This window comes from Saimiri boliviensis, chromosome 10 (assembly GCF_048565385.1).
Source record: "Saimiri boliviensis isolate mSaiBol1 chromosome 10, mSaiBol1.pri, whole genome shotgun sequence".
NCBI classification, from domain to species: Eukaryota; Metazoa; Chordata; class Mammalia; order Primates; family Cebidae; genus Saimiri; species Saimiri boliviensis.
Genome location: NC_133458.1, coordinates 120,843,211 through 120,863,015, shown reverse-complemented (window position 1 = coordinate 120,863,015; position 19,805 = coordinate 120,843,211). Strand labels below are relative to the sequence as shown.

At 36.6% G+C, this 19,805-nt stretch overlaps 1 protein-coding gene across 1 annotated transcript in view; it reads left to right on the top strand.

Annotated features, from left to right (window-relative positions):
- Window positions 1-19,805, top strand: part of NPSR1 (neuropeptide S receptor 1) — a 169,973-nt gene that overhangs the window by 111,179 nt on the left and 38,989 nt on the right. Inside the window, exon 3 of the mRNA XM_003930733.4 lies at window positions 7,163-7,266. Within this exon, the coding sequence (XP_003930782.1) occupies window positions 7,163-7,266 (104 nt within the window). The remainder of the gene's footprint in view (window positions 1-7,162; window positions 7,267-19,805) is intronic.

The following is a 19,805-nucleotide window of genomic DNA, read 5'->3' as shown; positions in this document are numbered from 1 at the left end:
ATTCTTCTTGTTTCTGCAGACCTATTTTTGCCACTTCTTAGCTCCCGTTTAGGCTTCAGCAATAACAAACTGATGTTTAATATACACAAGCCAAATAATTTCTCATCTCCATAACTTTGTTCATGCTGTCATCTGTGCCTAGAATCAGTATTCTGCAATCCCTTCTCACTTGACCAATCCTCACTGAAAAGCTTAGCTATTGCCTCATTCTTGACTTCTTCCCAGTCCACCTATATTTGTGCTCCAACCGGGAATCCGCATTCATGTTTACAAGAAACACTCCAAGGACAATAAAGCCTGTTGTCTAAGTCTACTTTGGCTTTTCTGAGTATAAAACTTTCCTAAGATCTTTCACATAACAAATTTTTAAAAGCAGGAGTAATACATGGAAGTGATTAAGCCTTTAAAAGGTACCCTTTGTTCTCAAGGTCTTGTTCATTATCATTTAGGAGCAGATTATTTGCAATGTACTCAATTACTTAGGTAACTAAATAGCTTTTTACTGATCAGCATTGAGCACCATTTGCTTAATAGCAACTAACAAATGCAGTGGCATAGTTCCACTGATAGTCTACTTTCAGAAATAGGCTTGAGATTGAGCTCCAGGGCAAAAATAGATTCTAACAGAATAGATTATTGTTATTTACATAAGCACTTGGATCTAGAGAAACATAAGATAATCTTTCCTTTTTTAAAAAATTAAGGAATTAGTAAGCCAAAAGAGAATATCCAAGTAACTCCCAAGTCCATTCTGTTCATTCATACAGTCCATTTGTGCCAGGAAAATCTTCATGACATTCCTATTTGATCAGTCACAACCCACAGCTCTCAATGACTGCTCACGTCTGACCTTCTAAGTAAGGACTTCTCTTATAGCTTAGAACAGTCATGGGATTTTTCCTCTCCAAACTTTTGACACTTTTGATTATAGATCCCATTTCCTTGCCAATGCTTTTTGTTGTTAACTGTAGAAAAATAACAGAAAATACAGACAGGCAAAAGACTGGGAAGGTCACATAACTTTGTATAGTAAACCATACCATGTGAAAAGTCAAGGAAAGCTTCTGGAACATGGGACGTATTAGCTAGATGTTGAAAGATCAATGGGAATTCAATAGGGTGGAAAATGGAGGGAGGCTATTCCAAGCAGAGAGAATATGTATCTAGAAGCACAAATGTATGATCAATATGGTGCTCAACATTGAAATCCCACATGGGGACCTGACAAGAGGTAGTTGACTTAGTCTTTTTGTGCTGCTATGACAGAATACCAGAGACTGTATAATTTATCAGCAGAAATTTATTAGGACACAGTTCTGGAGGCTAGGAAGTCTAAAATTCAGGAGCCAGAAGGTTCAATGTCTGGCGAGGTTATTCTCTTCTTCCAAGATGGTGCCCTGCATGCTGCCTGGATCCTCACGGGGCAGAAGGCCAAAGGGTGAGAGAGGATGAGTCCATTAGCTTTTTATAATGGTATTAATCTATTCATGAGGGCTCAACTGAAATGCTTCTCATTAGCCCCCACTGTCACATTGGGAATTAAGTTTCCAACACATGAATTCTGGAAGGCACATTCAAACTGTAGCAGTAGGCAAGGCCAAATTGTGAAAGGCTTTTATGCTAAGCTGTGGGACTCACACTTTATTCTGTTAACAGTGAGGATGCAGAAAGGGAGAGAAGCAGTGGCTCGCACCTGTAAGTGCTACGAAAATTTTTAAACAGTAGAAGTTAGATGGATGTGGTGGCATGTACTATTCCCAATTACTCAGGAGACTGAGGCAGGAGGATCACTTGATCCTGGGAAGTCCAGACTGCAGCAAGCCATGATCACACCACTGCACTCCAGCCTGGGTGACAGCGACACCCTGTCCCCCTTCTCTCCAAAATAAGATACAAAAAAGGGGAATTGATCTCCCCAGTTCTCTAAAGAGGTAAAAGCAACTTCTGTGGGTAGAATGGCCCGGCCCTATGAATAGAAAGGGCCAAAAGAGAAAACGGGCAACCCAAGTAGGGAATGAGGAAGACAGAAGAAGACAGGAACTCGTGTCGGCACGTTAGTCTAGGGAATAAAGGAGAAAAGAATCTAAAAAGAAATAAATGAAAACAATAAAAGGCACTGTGGAAGGCAATCAGACGCTGACATCTACAGAATGGGTTAAAGCCTAGCTTCACCTCTTTCTCTAAAATCTTAAAATGTTTTAATCCCTCTTATTTTGTTCATCAATAAAACTGAGATTTTACCTCATAGTTTGTTGTGAGATTAAATAAGTTAATGATTCTAACTATTTAGAACCTTGCCAAGGATATAATAACTGCTTAATAACAACCCTCATAATCATGTTCTGTGTTCTAGAGAAGCCAGGTTAAGGGTAATAATTCTCCTTTAAGCCGTGAAATCTACCTAGAGTTATGTAAGGTGTTACCATTGGGGGATGGTGTGTGGTAGGCACATGAAACGTTTCTGTACTGTTTATTGTAACTTCTTGTGAGCCTCTAATTATTTCAAAAAAATTTTTATTTTGTTTTATTTTTTTAAAAGCCTTTTCAAACCACAATGGCAATTCATTCAAGTATGAGCTCAGCACTTGCTGCGTGCCATACCCTGAGCTCCTTCTGTTCTAACGTTAATAAACCTCATTTTCCAATATTCAAAAAGCAATTAACCAAATGACAGTGTGACTTTCCATTTTTACTATTGCTCTTTAGCAGAAACACAGCAATACAAATAAACTGTTGGAAATGAAACTGTGAGTATCCTAGATCAGTCCCCAAAGTTGCAGTTTCTTTTCTTTTTCAGCTGTTCAATTTTCTGAGAGCCTGAACCCAGCCAAGTTCACACTCTGTTTCTGAGCAGAGTTCTGCCCAGTTCTCTGTCTGACTAGAATTGCACAGAAACAACAAATCTCTCATGCAGCCTAACAACGTTTCTCAACAGAGGCATGATTGGAATTCTGAGCTGAATAATTTAATACCCGCGGGTACGGCTCATGGATAGTCCAGAGAATCAACACTTGCCTTGTCTTTGTGCAACTAGGATGTATGTCTGCAAGACAATAATACTCAATTTCAGCCCCCATTCACCCACAGCAGGGGCAGGGCACCCTAGAGCACAAATAATCTGAACAACCCTATGTTGAGGGCCTGGTGAAGATGCTCAACATCCCTGGTCCCATCCACTAATTGTCTGCCATCAATCACAACTTGACAGTTCCGAGCAAATCGCCTGTGTTCTCCCCATATGCCTGCCTTTCTCATTGTGTAAACAGAGCCCTACCGCCATCTGCTAGTCACCACCAATCACTCTTGCCAAGATGGTGACTCCTCTTCTTGCCTGCTAGTCCCTAGACACAAAGAATCCAAAGTGCCCTGGTGGCAGCCATAACTTTTAGTTCAATGGGACCTTTGCTACGTTCCCTGGCTGAAGTACAAGTCCTTTGGTGAGCAGGACCTCCAACTTGAAGAGCACAGAGGTACAGATGAAGAAGCACAAAGCCCTTCCATGGGTCAATGAGAGTGACGTTAACTGAGGCCATTCCTTCCTCTACCCCTTGATTCTAAGACCTATGTATACTTCTGTTAGGGACCCAAGACCACGAAGTGGGCTCTGATTTAACACATATGCTGCACTTTAAAGGATGGGACCCTGGCACTTCATCGCTTCCTTCAGTAGTTCATACTAGGGTGCTCAAAGTACAACTACTTCTGTCTGGTGTAGTATGTGATACGAACAGTAGGTTCTAGGATCATGAGCCAATCCTACACCCCCTGCACTATTAAGTGGGTCCCCGATCAGAGACTATATGTGGAATTCCGTTCTAGTTTGGTAATCCTAAAGCCCCCAGAGAATAGTTAGTTGTGTAGACTACAACTCAGAGATGAGGAAAGGAAAGCTTATACCCAGAATAAGTGCATCATTGGAAGGATGGACAGTTGGCTGCTGCAGGACAGAGGGCACCCACTGTAGTCAACTTGCCACAAAGCAACCAGCTGATCTCCTGAAGAACTAGTAACCTATTGAGGGCTCAGTGTTGGTCTCTTTCGTTAGCAAGTTGGGCATTCAAATTCAGCAGTAGCTAGACTGGCCAGGAGTAGTGTTGCTCTTTGCTGCGTGGCCACTCCATTCATGTGCCCATCATACCAGTACCTTATCTGATGACAAAGCCTGGATCATGCCAAGTGGACAAGTTACCTTGTCTATTTGTTTTTTTAGTGCTTCTTGTGTACTTGATGCTTCCCAATTAATGTCAAATGCATGACACAAGAATCTTCACACACTGTGCCCACTCCCATAGTCCCAACCACATGCCTCTGTCTCATAGTCTTGTCTCTCATCTCCAAGTCCCTTTTATTCAGGTCCCTGTCCACATAGCTAAACTATTGGCTACTGTACAGAAATCTGTACATATATTCATACATTAGGCCATTTTTTTCTTCCATGCAAAGTAGATAACCATATGCACTGCTTACAGCTTCGTTCATTGAAAAGAACATCCTTCTCCACTGTCTTCCAAGGCTACCCCATAATGCAGCTGCACTTCAGTGACCATCTATTTTTGCTTTACAGCTGCATAGTGAACTAACCCATTGTCAACCAAGATTGGCCCTTTACCTCCCTTTCAGCTAGTCATAGAGAACCCCCCATATAACCATAAGTGTGAGCTATGCAAAGGCACTGGTACAACCCTGGTGGATAACATGGAGGCATCTGTGCTACCTGCTCATGCAGCTTCCTATGCCAGTCTAGTCCCATAAGGGTTTGATCCCAGATGTGCCATTTCCATTTTTTAGTAGAAGGCTGTGGGACATGTCTGAGTGTATGACTTAGTGCATCAGCAATAATCTAGCTCATAATAGTCAGTTCCAAATACATTTGATATCCGATTATCAACCATTCCATCTTGACCAAGGCTCAGCAACATTCGAGAAACAGTTTCTCAAAAGGTTTATAACTTTACGCTGAAAATGGCATGGCATTGCTTCACAGCCCTAGGGACCTGCATGCTGAGTTTTTCACTTGGGCAACCATCAACTCCGAACTGTGTCTTTCCCTACTAACACGTTCAGCACCATCAGGTCAGCCAGATCATATGCTCCGAGTAGTAGGGTTGCTTATACTGCAGCCCACACATGCTGCAGAACCCGTTCTTGCTCCAGGCCCACTCAAAGATATATGAGATTTTATGCAGTTCAGTATATGAGACCAAACATATTACTAGATATGAAATGTATTGCCACCCAAACACAAAGATACCAGGTATCTTGCTTTATTTATTGAGACAGGAAATGTAAGATACAGCAATTTAACTTTTACTTGAAAATACAGTGGTGGGGGGAAGGTATTCTAGCAGCCTTTCCCTACCGAACCACTAAAACCTTTCCAATGTGGCATGTTCCTGAATTTTCACAGGGTTTATCTCCCACTTTCCAGAGTGTATGTGTCCTACCAAGGCCTCTAATGTATTAGACATTTCTTGTTGACTCTTAATGATGTCTTTGGTGTAAATGGATCAATGTGATATTCTACAGAATGTTCAGATGGTTGAGCCCTCTTCAGACCTTATTATGACAGGCATTTGAAGAGGTAACACAGCCCTGGGGAAAGCAGAAAATGAATATTATTGTCTGTTTCATGTGAATACAAACTCTGATCTTCTTCTCTGATCAGATTAGTAAAGAACACTCTTGCCAAATGAACATCTGCATGCCATTTACCTGAGGCCATATTAACCTGCTCTAGCAAAGATACTATGTCCAAAACCACAGCCACAATCAGGGCTACTGCTTGTTTGAGCTTGCTGCAGTCTGCTCATTCTCCAGGATCCATCCACTTTCTACAGGGACCAGACTGGTGAATTGATGACTTCTACTTGGCCTTTCCTACTATAATGGGAAAACCAATACAGGGTTCCTTCAACTGCCAAGTAGATCGATCCCAATTAAATATTTAGGGAACGAGGGAATGACTAATGGAAAGGAATGCAGACCTAGTGGACCATTTTGCTGTAGCCAGGATTTTATTTATTACTTGGTCCCATAAGATTTCATTCTAATAGTAGTCTATGTCTCTGGATTTTATGTTAATTCAGACCCTGTGCCTAATGGTCCCAAAAATATCTGAGTATTTTCATTTCCCCAGTGTACAGTCACTCAAATAAATAGGCATAGGACCCTTTGAGAAAAGATTAGAGGAATCATCGCACTACACTACATACTTTCTATAGTTTTGCAAGACCTGGCTCTATGACTCTCTTTCCTACCATCCACCCTGGATTGCAGATGGAAACCACTACTGAGTTTCTTGATGATGCTGCTGCCTTCTGAGCCATCTCAAGGAACTCTCATGGGTCTTCTGGCTTCTCTCAATACATCTGTTACAGCATGCCAACTTCCTTTAGCCTTTTCATTATTTTCTCTAGTATCTACCAGGGAAACTCAAGCATTTCCATTCTTCTTAGGACCATCACTTTCTCCATCCTTCTAAGTACTACCTTAGGAATAAGTTTGCCCTCCCTCTGGGGTCCTTGACAGGGTATATTATATCCCATGTCCCCAAAAAGTGATCCAAGTCAGTAAGCTCCTGCTTATCCAGTTTTCTGTTCCAGTCCTATCCATTAATCAGCAGAGAATCCCTGCAGCACTGTGGGATGTTTTTTTTAATTTAAAAAAAATGTTGTGGGTACATAGTAAGTGTATATATTTATGAGATACAGGAGATATTTTGAGAACATGTGATGTTTGTCTGTGCCTGGCTTATTTCACTTAATTGATAATGTCACATAATGATCTCCTGTTCTATCCATGTTGATGCAAATGACAGGATCTTATTCTTTGTTATAGCCAAATAGTCCTCCATTATGTATATGTACCACCTTTTCTTTATTCTTTCATCTGTCGATGGACACTTAGATTGATGATTAGCGTGATTTCCCTTCAGTAATTACTAAAATTTTTCCTAGGTGGTTACATCTAAGTGGTAACAAGCTCTAATAATAAAAGTCAAAGAACTCCTACCTTGCTTTACTTTTCCCCAGTGGAAATCTGATACATCAGGAAGAAAAAAAAAATGAAGCTCCCCAGGATTTCATTTCTATTGTGGCTTAGCTGCAAATTTGGAGGGGAAAAAAAAAAAACCTGAATGTAAGCACTTGTATGTTTTTGTTAGATTCTTTCACAGGACTGGTTAACATTCTGACAGATATTATTTGGCGATTCACTGGAGACTTCATGGCACCTGACCTGGTTTGCCGAGTGGTCCGCTATTTGCAGGTATGTAACACCTTCCAAATGTGATGAGACACACTGATACCAGAGTTAGCTCTTAGATTTATCATAGGAAAATAATATAAAACCTTCATTTCTATGCATCAGACTCCCCATTTTCTCCTACATGGAAGGGTAATAAAAATTTGTAAGTTTTTTTTAATGTATTTCCTTTGCTAAAAATAGTATCTATGTAAAGAAAACACAAACAAGCAATGCTAAGGAGGTAAAGCATTCATATTTCAAACGTTAAATAAAATGTCTGGGTCAATATTAAGGATTTTGGCATATTATGGATCTCCAAAAAGTTTGTTAATGATATTTACCTTTTGCCCCTCAAATGAAGTCAACACTGGCTACTGTTCTTTTTGTAAAACAAGGGTAATTTGTTAGAACATAACGATTATCTATTGAATTACTACCTAAATTATACTTTTTAAAGTATCTATTGGCATTTGAATTTCTTCCTCTCAAATTTCCCATTTTCCTTTTTGAACGATTTTGTAACTGAGAGAGATTTTTTTTTAGTTTTTCTAAGATCTATTTTTAGGTTAAAGATATCCGTGCTTTGAATGTCAGTCTGCTTCATTGTAAGACACATTTATGTATCATATGTATATTTGACTTAAAATATTATATGTATACCACATACTTATATTATTAATATGTCATAGTTGTATATAATATAGATTAAGACACTTCAACTAAGTATGAAAAGAATGAATCATTCGTAAATGATTTTATGTCTGATGCCATGTTTCTGAGTTCTTAAAATTATTTTTGATTAATATATTTGTATTCTGATGCTAGTACTTCAGATCGAAATTATTATTGTTTTATGGCCATATAGTGCATTTCTAGAAAGCTTTATCCTGCTAGATTTCATTTGTTAGTAGAATCTTTTAGAATACTTGTATCTATATTCATAAGTAAAATTATAATTTTTATTGGTTTTATTATTTTCAGGTCTTGGTAATGAAGTTATTTCATATTCAGAAAATGAATTTGGAATGGTTACAGTTAAAATCTTCTTTTGTGCTCTGAATATAACCTTGAAAGTTTGTTATGTGTGAAAGTGCCTTTACCATTATGTATGGCTAGTGTTTTCTCAGGGGAAATTTTTTAAAACATATTTCAATTTCTTTCTGAGGATATTTGTTTCCTTGTAAATAAATGCTTTCAATTGCTTATTATATTAGTAATTAATTGTTGAGACACAAATTATGACAAACTTTGTGGCTTAAAACAATAAATATTTACTGTCTCACAGCCTATTAGCCAAGAATCCAGGAGGAGCTTGGCTGGGCAGATCTGGATAAAGGCTTATCAAAAGGTTCAGTCAGATGCTTTGTGGTAATGTAGCCGTCAGAACATTTGGCTGGGACTGGACAAGATGGATCACTCACATAGGTGGGAAATTAGTGCTGGCTTTGGTGGAACACTCAGTTCTCCACATGGAGATATAGGTATATTTTAGTGTCCTCACGGCATGGTAGTTGGCTTTTCCAAGAATAACATATTCAAGTGATTAAGGTGGAAGTGGCAATGTATTTTATGAGCTAGTCGCATAAGTCATACACTATCACTTTCATATGATTATTTTGGTTGTACAAATCAACTCTGATTCTGTATGGGGAAGGAAGACCCACAAAACTAGGAAGCAAGGATTATTTTTGACATGTTGGAGGTTGGAAACCATACATATCTTTGTATTTTCATATTTTTCCAAAGTATTTTATAACCTATGTTTTCTCCTAATTGTTAACTTTAAAATGTCTTCTTGATTTAGAAAAATTCATGTCAGTAACATTTCTTCTAACTGTATCTACAATAACTGGTAAGATAATACTATATATAAAATATCTGTGACATGGGGAAAACGATAGAGAAAGAAATTCTGATAATTCTCTCTTCTATAAAGGAAGCAAGAAAATTGGCAAAAAAAAAAATTATCAGAATCAAATTTGTAGGACTCTGGAAATTAACCAAAGATTTGCAGTTACCCAGGGAGCATTTATTCAGGAAAATGGCTGAATCTCAGTGAGAAAAATGAGCTTTGTGGTGTTTTGGCTTGTATTATTCTCATCCCCCAGTATTCAACTCTGTAATAGCCTTAAAACTTAATAACTCTCATTCACAGTTAAAAATTGTCTGGCAGCCACTGTAGAAAGCAGAACAGGGATAGAGCCCTTTCAAATTTCCAAGAAATTGCCATTATTTGATATGTCTGGCAGTTTTCTGGAAGACTCCACTTGCAAAGCTATCTTTATTTTACTTAAATCAGAACTCACCCACTGTGAAAAACCTTTTTCCTCTGGGCATTTATCAAAACAATTACTTTGCTTAACTTTGCTTATGACTGAGGTATTGGATAATAGTTGGGGAAAACAATAGACTAACCAAAGCTTAAAAACATAAGCTGAGTAATGACATATCCATAGGAAATTTGAAAATCTCTGACATAGTCCCCAAAATCTAGAAGACTAGGTATATGCCTATGACTATGATCATCCTAAGGAAGAAACAGAGAAGGTACTGAGCTGTTGATCTTGAGGCTTTCTGCAAGGAGGAAGTGAAGGCAAAGACAGAATTGTCAGTTACCTGGCTACGTGTCATGCTCCAACATTCACACAGACCTCTGCAATGACTGGGAGAATTAGTAGTTTCTGGAATTTCAGAAAATCTCTGTTTAGGAGCTATCACCAAGATTGCAGAGTAGGAGATACTCACCTTCATCCCTCTAAAACGTTCAAGTATAGATAGCTATTCACAAACTGAAATAGCCCAGAGAGGGCTCAAGTTCCCGTTAAAGAATTTGCTGCAACATTATGAAGCAAAAAATGGAGAGTAAACACATAGAAAGAATTGCTGGTAGATTGGCGTACCTGAGAGGCCATGGTCTGGCTAGGAACAAAGAAGAAAGGTGGAAGTTACCGGTGTTAGACACAGAAAGGACCAACATTGTCTCTAGTGGCCTGCTCCACAGAAGACACTAGGATCTTTTCCCTCTGTCTAAACAACAGCCATTCCTGCAAGAGAACCCCAGAGGGGGAGATGTGACTATAACTCCCTCCCATCCCCCAAGAAGCAATTGCTGTTGAGCTGCTTTGGGAATGGGATTGTCATCTCTTCCAACCATGTGCAAACTCCAGCCCTGGAGCCATGGCCTACTGGGAATGCCCACACTCCAGACTGAGAGTCTCTGACTACACTGGGCCCAACCATGTTTTTAACACCACAGCCAGCACCACAGTAAGCTAGTTAACACTTCAAACCCCAATATTAAACTCTCCCTGCATGTGTCCACACTCCAGACACTGACTTAACCACTATAGAGAGGTAGCCCCACCCAGGCCACAGAGCCATTATAATTCTGTGCATACCTGTGCTCCCATTCTTGTCTCCTTGACTAATTCACAAGTATACTATTACCAACATTACAGCAGAGGCACCTATATGCCCTGGGCAACAACTCAGTCATAGAGAGCTAGGTCTTGCCCCAACCCTGAAGCCAACTGAAAGACTGTGTTCTCAGTTCCCACACTATTCTGCATGTGTAACCATGCCTTACTACCATACCATGCAGCAGAGGGGGCATCTGCACCTTGAGCACCAGTGTCATTACCACTTCAATCCCAGAGCCATAGTCACTCCATGTGAGCCCACGCATCAGACCCCAGTTCTATGGCTACTCCATGAGTGCCACTTATCAGACCACTATGAGAGTTCCTACAAGCCAGATCTAGTACAAAGAGAAATCTTCTCAGCTCCAGCTTCCCTGGTGGGAGAAAAGAGCCTTAGCAGCCATCACCCCTGAATGCCCTATCAATTCTTGCTGCCACTGCCAATACCCACTCCTTTGGCCACTGAAGATCCTCAGGATCTGTGTCAGCTCTAAACTGAGCTGAAAAAACTACACAAAGACTACAAATCTGCACCATCACTGATGCCACCCCACCCAATAAACCCTCCCCCATAGGGTATGGTCTTTTCAGAGTGAACTAGTTCATAAATTCTGGAAGGTGATTCTTGTTTTCTCTCAGTTTATTTTTTTTAATACTTTAAGTTGTGTGTTCCATGTGCAGAATGTGCAGGTTTGTTATATAGGTATACATGTGCCATGGTGGTTTGCTGTCTCCATCACCCTGTCATCTACATTAGGTATTTCTTCTAATGCTATTCCTCCCCTATCCCTTCACCCCCTGCTATCCCTCCCCTTGTCCCCATCCCCCAACAAGCCCCAGTATGTAATGTTCCGCTCCCTATGTCTATGTATTCTCATTGTTCAACACCCACTTATGCATGAGCACATGCAGTGTTTGGTTTTCTGTTCTTGTGTCAGTTTGCTGAGAATGATTTCAAGCTTTATCCATGTCCCTGCAAAGGACATGAACTCATCCTTTTTTATGGCTGCATAGTATTCCATGGTGTATATGTGCCACATTTTCTTTATCCAGTATATGAACAGACACTTCTCAAAAGAAGAAATTTATGCAGCCAACAAACATATGAAAAAAAGCTCATCATCACTGGTCATTAGAGAAATGCAAATCAAAATCACATTGAGATACCATCTCATGCCAGTTAGAATGGTGCTCATTAAAAAACCAGGAGACAACGGATGCTGGAAAGGATGTAGAGAAATAGGAACACTTTTACACTTTTACACTGTTAGTGGGAGTATAAATTAGTTCAATCATTGTGGAAGACAGTGTGGCAATTCTTCAAGGATCTAGAAACAGAAATACCATTTGACCCAGCAATCCCATTACTGGGTACATACCCAAAGGATTATATATCATTCTATTATAAAGGCACTTGCACAGATATGTTTATTGTGGCACTGTTCACAATAGTAAAGACTTGGAACCAACCCAAGTGCCCATCAATGGAAGGTGATTCTTTTTGGTTGTGTTAATGTTTATTTTTCCCCTATATTGATGTGTTTGCATTTGACTGCTTTACCAAATGCACACACATCAACATAAGGCAAAAATAAACATAAAAAAAGACATAACACCATTAGAAGAACACAATAATTTTACAGTAACTTGCCCCAACATAATAGAGATATATGAAATGCCTGACAAAACAATTAATATAAATGTTTTAGGAAAGCTTAGTGAACTTAAAGAGAAGCAATTCTACAAAACCAGAAAAGAAAAGTACAACCAAAACAAGAATTGAACAAAGAAATTGAATTCATGTTTTTAAATCAAATAGAAATTCTGGAGCCAAAAATCATAATAAATAATAAACTAGACAGCATCAACAGCAGAAATTATCACATAGACAAAGAAGCTGTGAATGAAAAACAGGTTATTTGAAAATATACAACTAAAGAAGAAGAAAGAAAAAAGAATGATAAAAGACGAAGAAAGCTTAAGAGGTTTATGAGACAGCATCAAAAGAGCAAATGTACAATGCATTAGTCCATTCTCATGCTGCTATAAGGACATATCCAAGACTGGGTAGTTTAATTTACTGCCTGAAAAGAGTTTAATAAAGAACATCCAAGGCCTGATTGCTATTATTCTGAATATAACTTTCTATTATTTTCTGCAAGTTACATTTGGCTACTGTCAGACAACTTACTGATCCATGGAAAAATATCCAAAAAAACTGCAATGTTTTACATACATTTTACGTTACATATATTACTTGTTAAAACCCCCAACAGAATAAAGTCTTAAAGTTGACTCACAGTTCTATAGTGTTGGGAGGCCTCAGGAAACTTACAGTCCTGGTGGAAGGGAAAGCAAACATGTCCTTCTTTACAAGGTGGCAGGAGAGAGAAGAATGAGAACTGAACAAAGGGGGAAGCTCCTTATAAAACCACCAGATTTTGTGAGAACTTACTATCATGAGAATAGCGTAGGAAAAAATCACCTCCATGATTTAATTACCTTCCACTGAATCTCTCCCACAACATGTAGGGATTATGGGAACTAAAATTCAAAATGAGATTTGGGTGGGACAAACTATATCATACAAGTTACAGGAGTTATAGAAGGAGATGAGAGACAAAAGAAGAGAGATTATTTAAATGAATAACGGCAGAATAGTTTGCAAATCTGGGGAAAGATATAAATATCCAGGTATAAGAAGGTCAAAAGTTTCCAATCACATTCTATAAAAATAAAACTACACCAAGACATATTATAATCAAACTGTTAAAAATCAAAAACACAGAGAAAATCCTGATAACAGCAAGAGAGAAGCAAATCACGTGTAAGAGAATTACAACAGGGCTAGTAGAAAATTTCTTGGTAGAATCCTTGCAGAATAGGAGAGAACAGGAGAATATATGTAAGGAAGGAAAGAAAACCTCCCAACCAAAAATATTTACCTATCAAAGCTGTCCTTTAGGAATCAAGGAGAGATAAAGACTTTCCCAGACAAACAAAAGATGAAGAAGTTCATCACTACCAGACCTATTTTCCAAAAATTCTACACAGAATTCTTCAAGCTAAAGAAAAAAAAAGCAAGCAAGCTAATTAATGACATGAAAACATATAAGTATATCACTCACTGTTAAAAGTAAGTACCTTTACAATACTCTAATACTCTAATTGGTGTGTAGATCACTGATATATTTAGTATAAAGGTTAAAAGACAAAACTATTCAAAATCATAATAGCTACAATACGGGTATACGTCAGAGATACTATGGGTTCAATTCCAGAATGTCTAAATAAAACAAGTAGCATAATAAAGCTAATCGCACAATTTTTTTTTGTTTCCCAGTACATATAAAAGTTATGTTTACATTTTACTGTAGCCTATTAAATATGTGATAACATGTTTAAAAATATATGTTAATTTAAAGATACTTAATTGCTAAAAAAAAAAAAAAAAGTTAATCATCTGAGCCTTCATCAAATATTGGCCTTTTCAGTGCTAGAAGGTTTTGCTTTGATGTTGATGACTGCTGACTTATCAGGGTGGTGGTTGCTAAGACTGAGGTGGCTGTGGCAATTTCTTAAAATCAGACAACAATAAAGTTTGTTGCATCAACTGACTTTTCTTTATCCAAAAAAAATTTATTTGTAGTATGCAACGCTGTTTGATAGCATTCTACCCAAAGTAGAACTTCTTTCAAAATTGGAGTCAGTTCTCTCAAATCTTGCCACTGTTTTTATCAACTATGTTTATGTACTAGTTTAAATTATTTGTTATCATTTCAACAATGTTCATAGCATTATCACCAAGAGTAGATTCCATCTCAAGAAACCACTTTCTTTGCTCATCCATAATAAGCAACTCCTCATCCATTCAAGTTTTATCATGAGAGTGAAGCAATTCAGTCACATCTACACACCCCACTTCCAATTCTAGTTCTCTTGCTATTTCCACCACATTTGCAATTCTTTTGTTTAGTGAAATCTTGAAACCATCAGTCATTCATAAGAGTTGGAATGAACCTTCTAAACTCTTGTAAATGTTGATATATTCATCTTCTCACATAAATCATGAATGTTCTTAATGACATCTAAGTGTTGAGTCCCTCTGAAAGGTTTTCAATCTCTTTGGTCCTTATCCAGCAGAGGAATTACTATCTACGGCAGTTATGGCCTTATAAAATGTATTTCTTAGATAAGAAGACTTGAAAGTCAAAATTAGTCATTGATCTGTGGGATGCAAAGTGGATGTTGTGTTGGCAGAAATGAAAATAAGTTTCATCTTTTTGTTCATCTTTATCAAAGCTCTTGGGCAACAAGATGCATTGTCAATGAATAGTGATATTTGGAAAGGAATCTTTTTTTCTGAGAAGTAGATATCAACAGGCAGCTTAAAATATTCAGTAAACCATGCTGTAAACAGATGTACTGTCATCTAGGCTTTGTTTTTTTATTTATAGAGCACAGGCACAGTATATTGGTCTAATTGTTAAGGGCCTGAGCATTGTGTTCAACTTAAAGTCACCAGCTGCACTAGCCCCTAAAAAAAAATTATTCTGTCCTTTGAAGCTTTGAAGCCAAGCATTGACTTCTCCTCTCTAACTGTAGAAGTTCTAGATGGCATATTCTTCTAGTATTTAATTGCTTATTTCCATTGAAAAACTACTGTTTAGTGTAGCCACCTCCATCAGTTGTCTTACCTCAATATTCTGGATAACTTAATGCAACTTCTATATCAGCACTTGGTGCTTTGCCTTGCATGTTTACGTTACAGAGACAGCTTCTATCCTTAAACCTCATGAAACAAACTCCAGTAGCTTCAAACTTTTCTGCTGCAGCTTTCACATCTCTCTCAGCTTTCACAGAGGTGAATACAGTTTAAGAACTTGCTCTGGCTTAGTCTATGGCTTAATGGAATGTTGCAGCTAGTTTAACTGTATATCCAGACCATTAAAACTTTCTCCATATCAGCAGTAGGTTTGTTTTACTGCTGTTTTTCTCCATATCAACAGTAAGTTTGTTCTTATAATTTGTGTGTTCACTGAAGCAGTCATTTTACTTTTCTTCAATAACTTTTCCTTTACATTCACAACTTGGCTAACCAGTTAAATACTTAAAAATCATTAATATAATCCATCACAAAAACAAGATAAAAAAGGAAAATTATGCGATTTTCCATCAATAGACACAAGAAAAGCATTTAACAAAATTCAGCATCCATTTATCATAAAACTTGAGCAAACTGGAAATAGAGAGCAACTGCCTCCACTTGATTAATAGCATCTACAAGAACCCTACTATTAATCTCATATTTAATGGGGAGAAATTAAGTGCTTTTGTCCTAAGACTGAGAGCAAGGCCAAGATGTCTTCTCTCACCACTCGCATTCAACACTGAACTAGATGTCTTAGGTAATTTAACAGAGAAAGAAAATGAAATAAAAGGTTTATACACTGGAAACGATTAAATTTAAACGTCTTTGTTAAGAAATAGAAATCTGAAACAATAGACGGGAAAAATAATTTTAAAAGAGAAACGTCTGGACCTAGTAGGCAAAAATAGCAACATTGCAGAATACAAGGTTAATATACAAAAGTCAGTTGTTTTCCCAGCAATTAAAAGTTGAGGTTGAAATTAAAAACACAATACCTTTCACATGAACACCAAAAAAATGAAACTTAGGTGTAAATCTAGCAAAATATATACAAGATCTATTGAAGGAGACTACAAAACGGATGGAACAAAGCAAAATATCTAAATAAATGAAGAGATGTTCCATGTTCACAAATAGGAAGACTTAATATTGTTAAGATGTCTATTCTGTCCAATGTGATCTACAAATTCCATACAATTCCATTCAAAGTCCCAACAAGGTATTTTATGGATATAGACAAACTCTAAAATCATATGGAAAGGCAAAAGACACAAAATAACCTATGCATATATCTATCTATCTATATAGATATATACATAGGTTGTCTATATAGATACATACATATATATACATATATAGATATCTATATAGATATATACATATATATACATAGATATCTATATAGATATATACATATATATACAATATATATATAGATATATACATAGATAGATATATACATATATCTATATAGATAGATATATGCATAGGTTATCCTGTGTCTATACAAATATATATATTTACATTTGTAGAGACAGGGTTTTGACATGTTTCCCTGGCTGGTCTTGAACACCTCGGCTTAAGCCATTCACCAGCCTCAACCTCCCAAAGTGCTAAGACTACATGCATGAGCCACCGTGCCTGGTACTATTTTTTAAATTAAGTTGTAGATGTTTTTAAGATATTTTGGATATTAACTCTTTATCATATATGTGGCTTGTAAATATTTGCTCCCAATGCAATGCTAAAGAAAAAGAGCACATTTGAACAACTGAAACTACCTGATTTTAAGATTTACCATAAAGCTTCATAATCAAGAAAGCATGGTATTTGTAAAACAATCGACAATTAGTAAAGAATCAACAAATACATCAATGAAATAGAAGAGAGAGCCCAGAAATAGATATACACAAAGATAGCCAACTGGTCTTTGACAAAGAAGCAGAGGTGAGAGGCAGCCTTTTCAAGGATGTCTGTCTTTCTTGAAAGAGTGGTTGAATGTCCACATGCAAAAATAAATAAATAAATAAAAATAAAAAAGGAAATCTTAACATAGACCTTATGCCTTTCACATAAACTTAGTTTAGATCATAGATATAATATAATGCTCAATACTGTTATATACTAGAAGATAACATAGGAGAAGATTTAAGGGACCTATAGTTTGTCAATGAGTTTTTAGATACAATTCCAGGAGCATAATCCATGAAAAATAACTGAAATGTTGGACATTATGAAAATTTAAAACTTTGCAAAGGACACTATTTAGGAGAACAAAAAGACAACCCTCAGAATGGGAGAAAATAATTGCAGAATATATATTTCATAAAGGATTTGTATCCAAATATGTACAAAGAACTCTTAAAACTCAATAATAAAACAAACAAAATGGGCAAAATATCTGAACAAACATTTCACCAAGAAGATGGCAAGTAAACATATAGAAAGAAGCTCAAAAATCATACACCATTAGAGAATTGAAAATTAAAACAATGAGATAACACTACTCATCTATTAGATCATTGCTATAATTCAAAAAACCGAAAATACCAATGGCTGATGAGGATGTATATTAACAGGAACTTCATTTATTACTGCTTGGAATTCAAAATGATACAGTCCCTTTGGAAGATAATTTGACAGTTTCTTATAAAACTAAACATGATCTTACCATACAACCTAGCAATCATAAGGCTAGATATTTACTCAATTGAGTTGACAACTTACATCTACACAAGAATGTTTATAGCAGTTTTATTCATAATCACCAAAAACTGGAAGCAAACAAGATGTTCCTAAAAAGCTGAATGGATGAACTGTGGTACATGCATTAAATGGGATGTTATTCAGCGATATGACAAAATGTGCTATCAAGCCATGAAAAGACATGGAAGAATCTTAAATGCTCATTGCTAAGTAAATGAAACCAGTCTGAAAAAGCTACATACTAAATGATTATCAACTATATTATATTGTCAAAAAGGCAAAACTGTAGAAAAGTAAGAAACCAGTGTTGCCAGGGATTTGGAGGAGGAAAGAGATGACTAGATAAAAGCAGGGGATTTTTAGGATAGTGAAACTCTTCTGATACTATATGGTAGACACATAACATTATGCAATTGTCAAAACCCATAGAACTGTCCAACACAGAGTGAACCTTAATATAAACAATGGACTTTAGTTAATAATCATGTATTCATATTGGTTCATCAATTTTAACAAATTGATGAACAAACTACATTAATGCAACATGTTAATAACAAGGAAAAGTATATAGATGGGAGAGGGGTAATATGGAAATTCTGTCTGCAATTTTTTGTAAATATAAAATTGTTACGAAAAATTAAGTCTATTTTCTTAAAGTCAGTCTAGGCATCTCGTTTATAGAATCCAATCTGGCATTTTTCTAAGTAAAATTTCTCTGTTTCCAGCATTTAAGTCTCACTTTTCTGTGCAAGATTTTCTTAAGTTTTATATTTCCTAGGTCATTTCTGTCAGAATTAAGGGGTGGGGTAGTGAGAATTCAGACATATGTCCTCGGGGTGCCATCTGCTCTCCAAATGGTATCCCATATGTTGTTGATGTGTAGAGTTTTCATTGTTGACATTTATGAATTGACTATAATTGTACTTTGATTTCCTTCTTGACTCGAGTTAATTATGAGGGTGTTTAAATTTCCAAGTGGTATTTTTTTTAAAAACATGTTACTAATTTCTGCTTCATTGCTCATTGTTTTAAATATGTGATTTGCGTAAGCCCTACTTTTTAGAGCTATTGAGAGGGTTTTTTTCTTGGTAGTTTAGTATATCACCAATTTTTGAAATGTCTGGATATTTTATAGCGATGTGTATTATTCTTATGTTATGAAGTCTATTTTTTCTACCTATATATTTTTATTCTTCTGCAAAACTTTGAACATTTTTGTTGTATATTTAGTGTTACATTACTTGTTACATATAAGTTTGTCAGTGTTCTATTGCCATCATGTATTCTATCTTTTATCAATATAAACAATCTTTTATCACATGAAATGCTGTTTGCTTTGAATTTAATTTGTCTAATAGCAGTGTGGTAATGAATACCTTCTTTAATTTTTACTTGCTTGATACACATTTGGCCATTCCTCTGTTTTCACATTTAGATATCTAAGTGATGTGGTTTTTATATTTTTCTCTTTTAAACAGCATAGAATTGGATTTTAGTGATATTTTAAAATAACAGTTATTTATTTTAAGTGAAAGAGCTTAAGTCATTCACATGTATTGTGACAGATAATGTTGGGGTCTGATGTTATTTCAGTTACCTAATTTTAGTTTTTCTATGTTAAGGGTTTGTTTGCTATTTACTTGTTTTTTTTTTTTTTCTTTTTATTGATAATCAATTACTGTAGGCTTAAAAAAGCTCTCCCATCCCCCCACCACGAAAGCCATATCCGAATCCCTGGAACCTGTGATGTTACCTTATATAAGAAAAGGGAACTTTGCAAATGT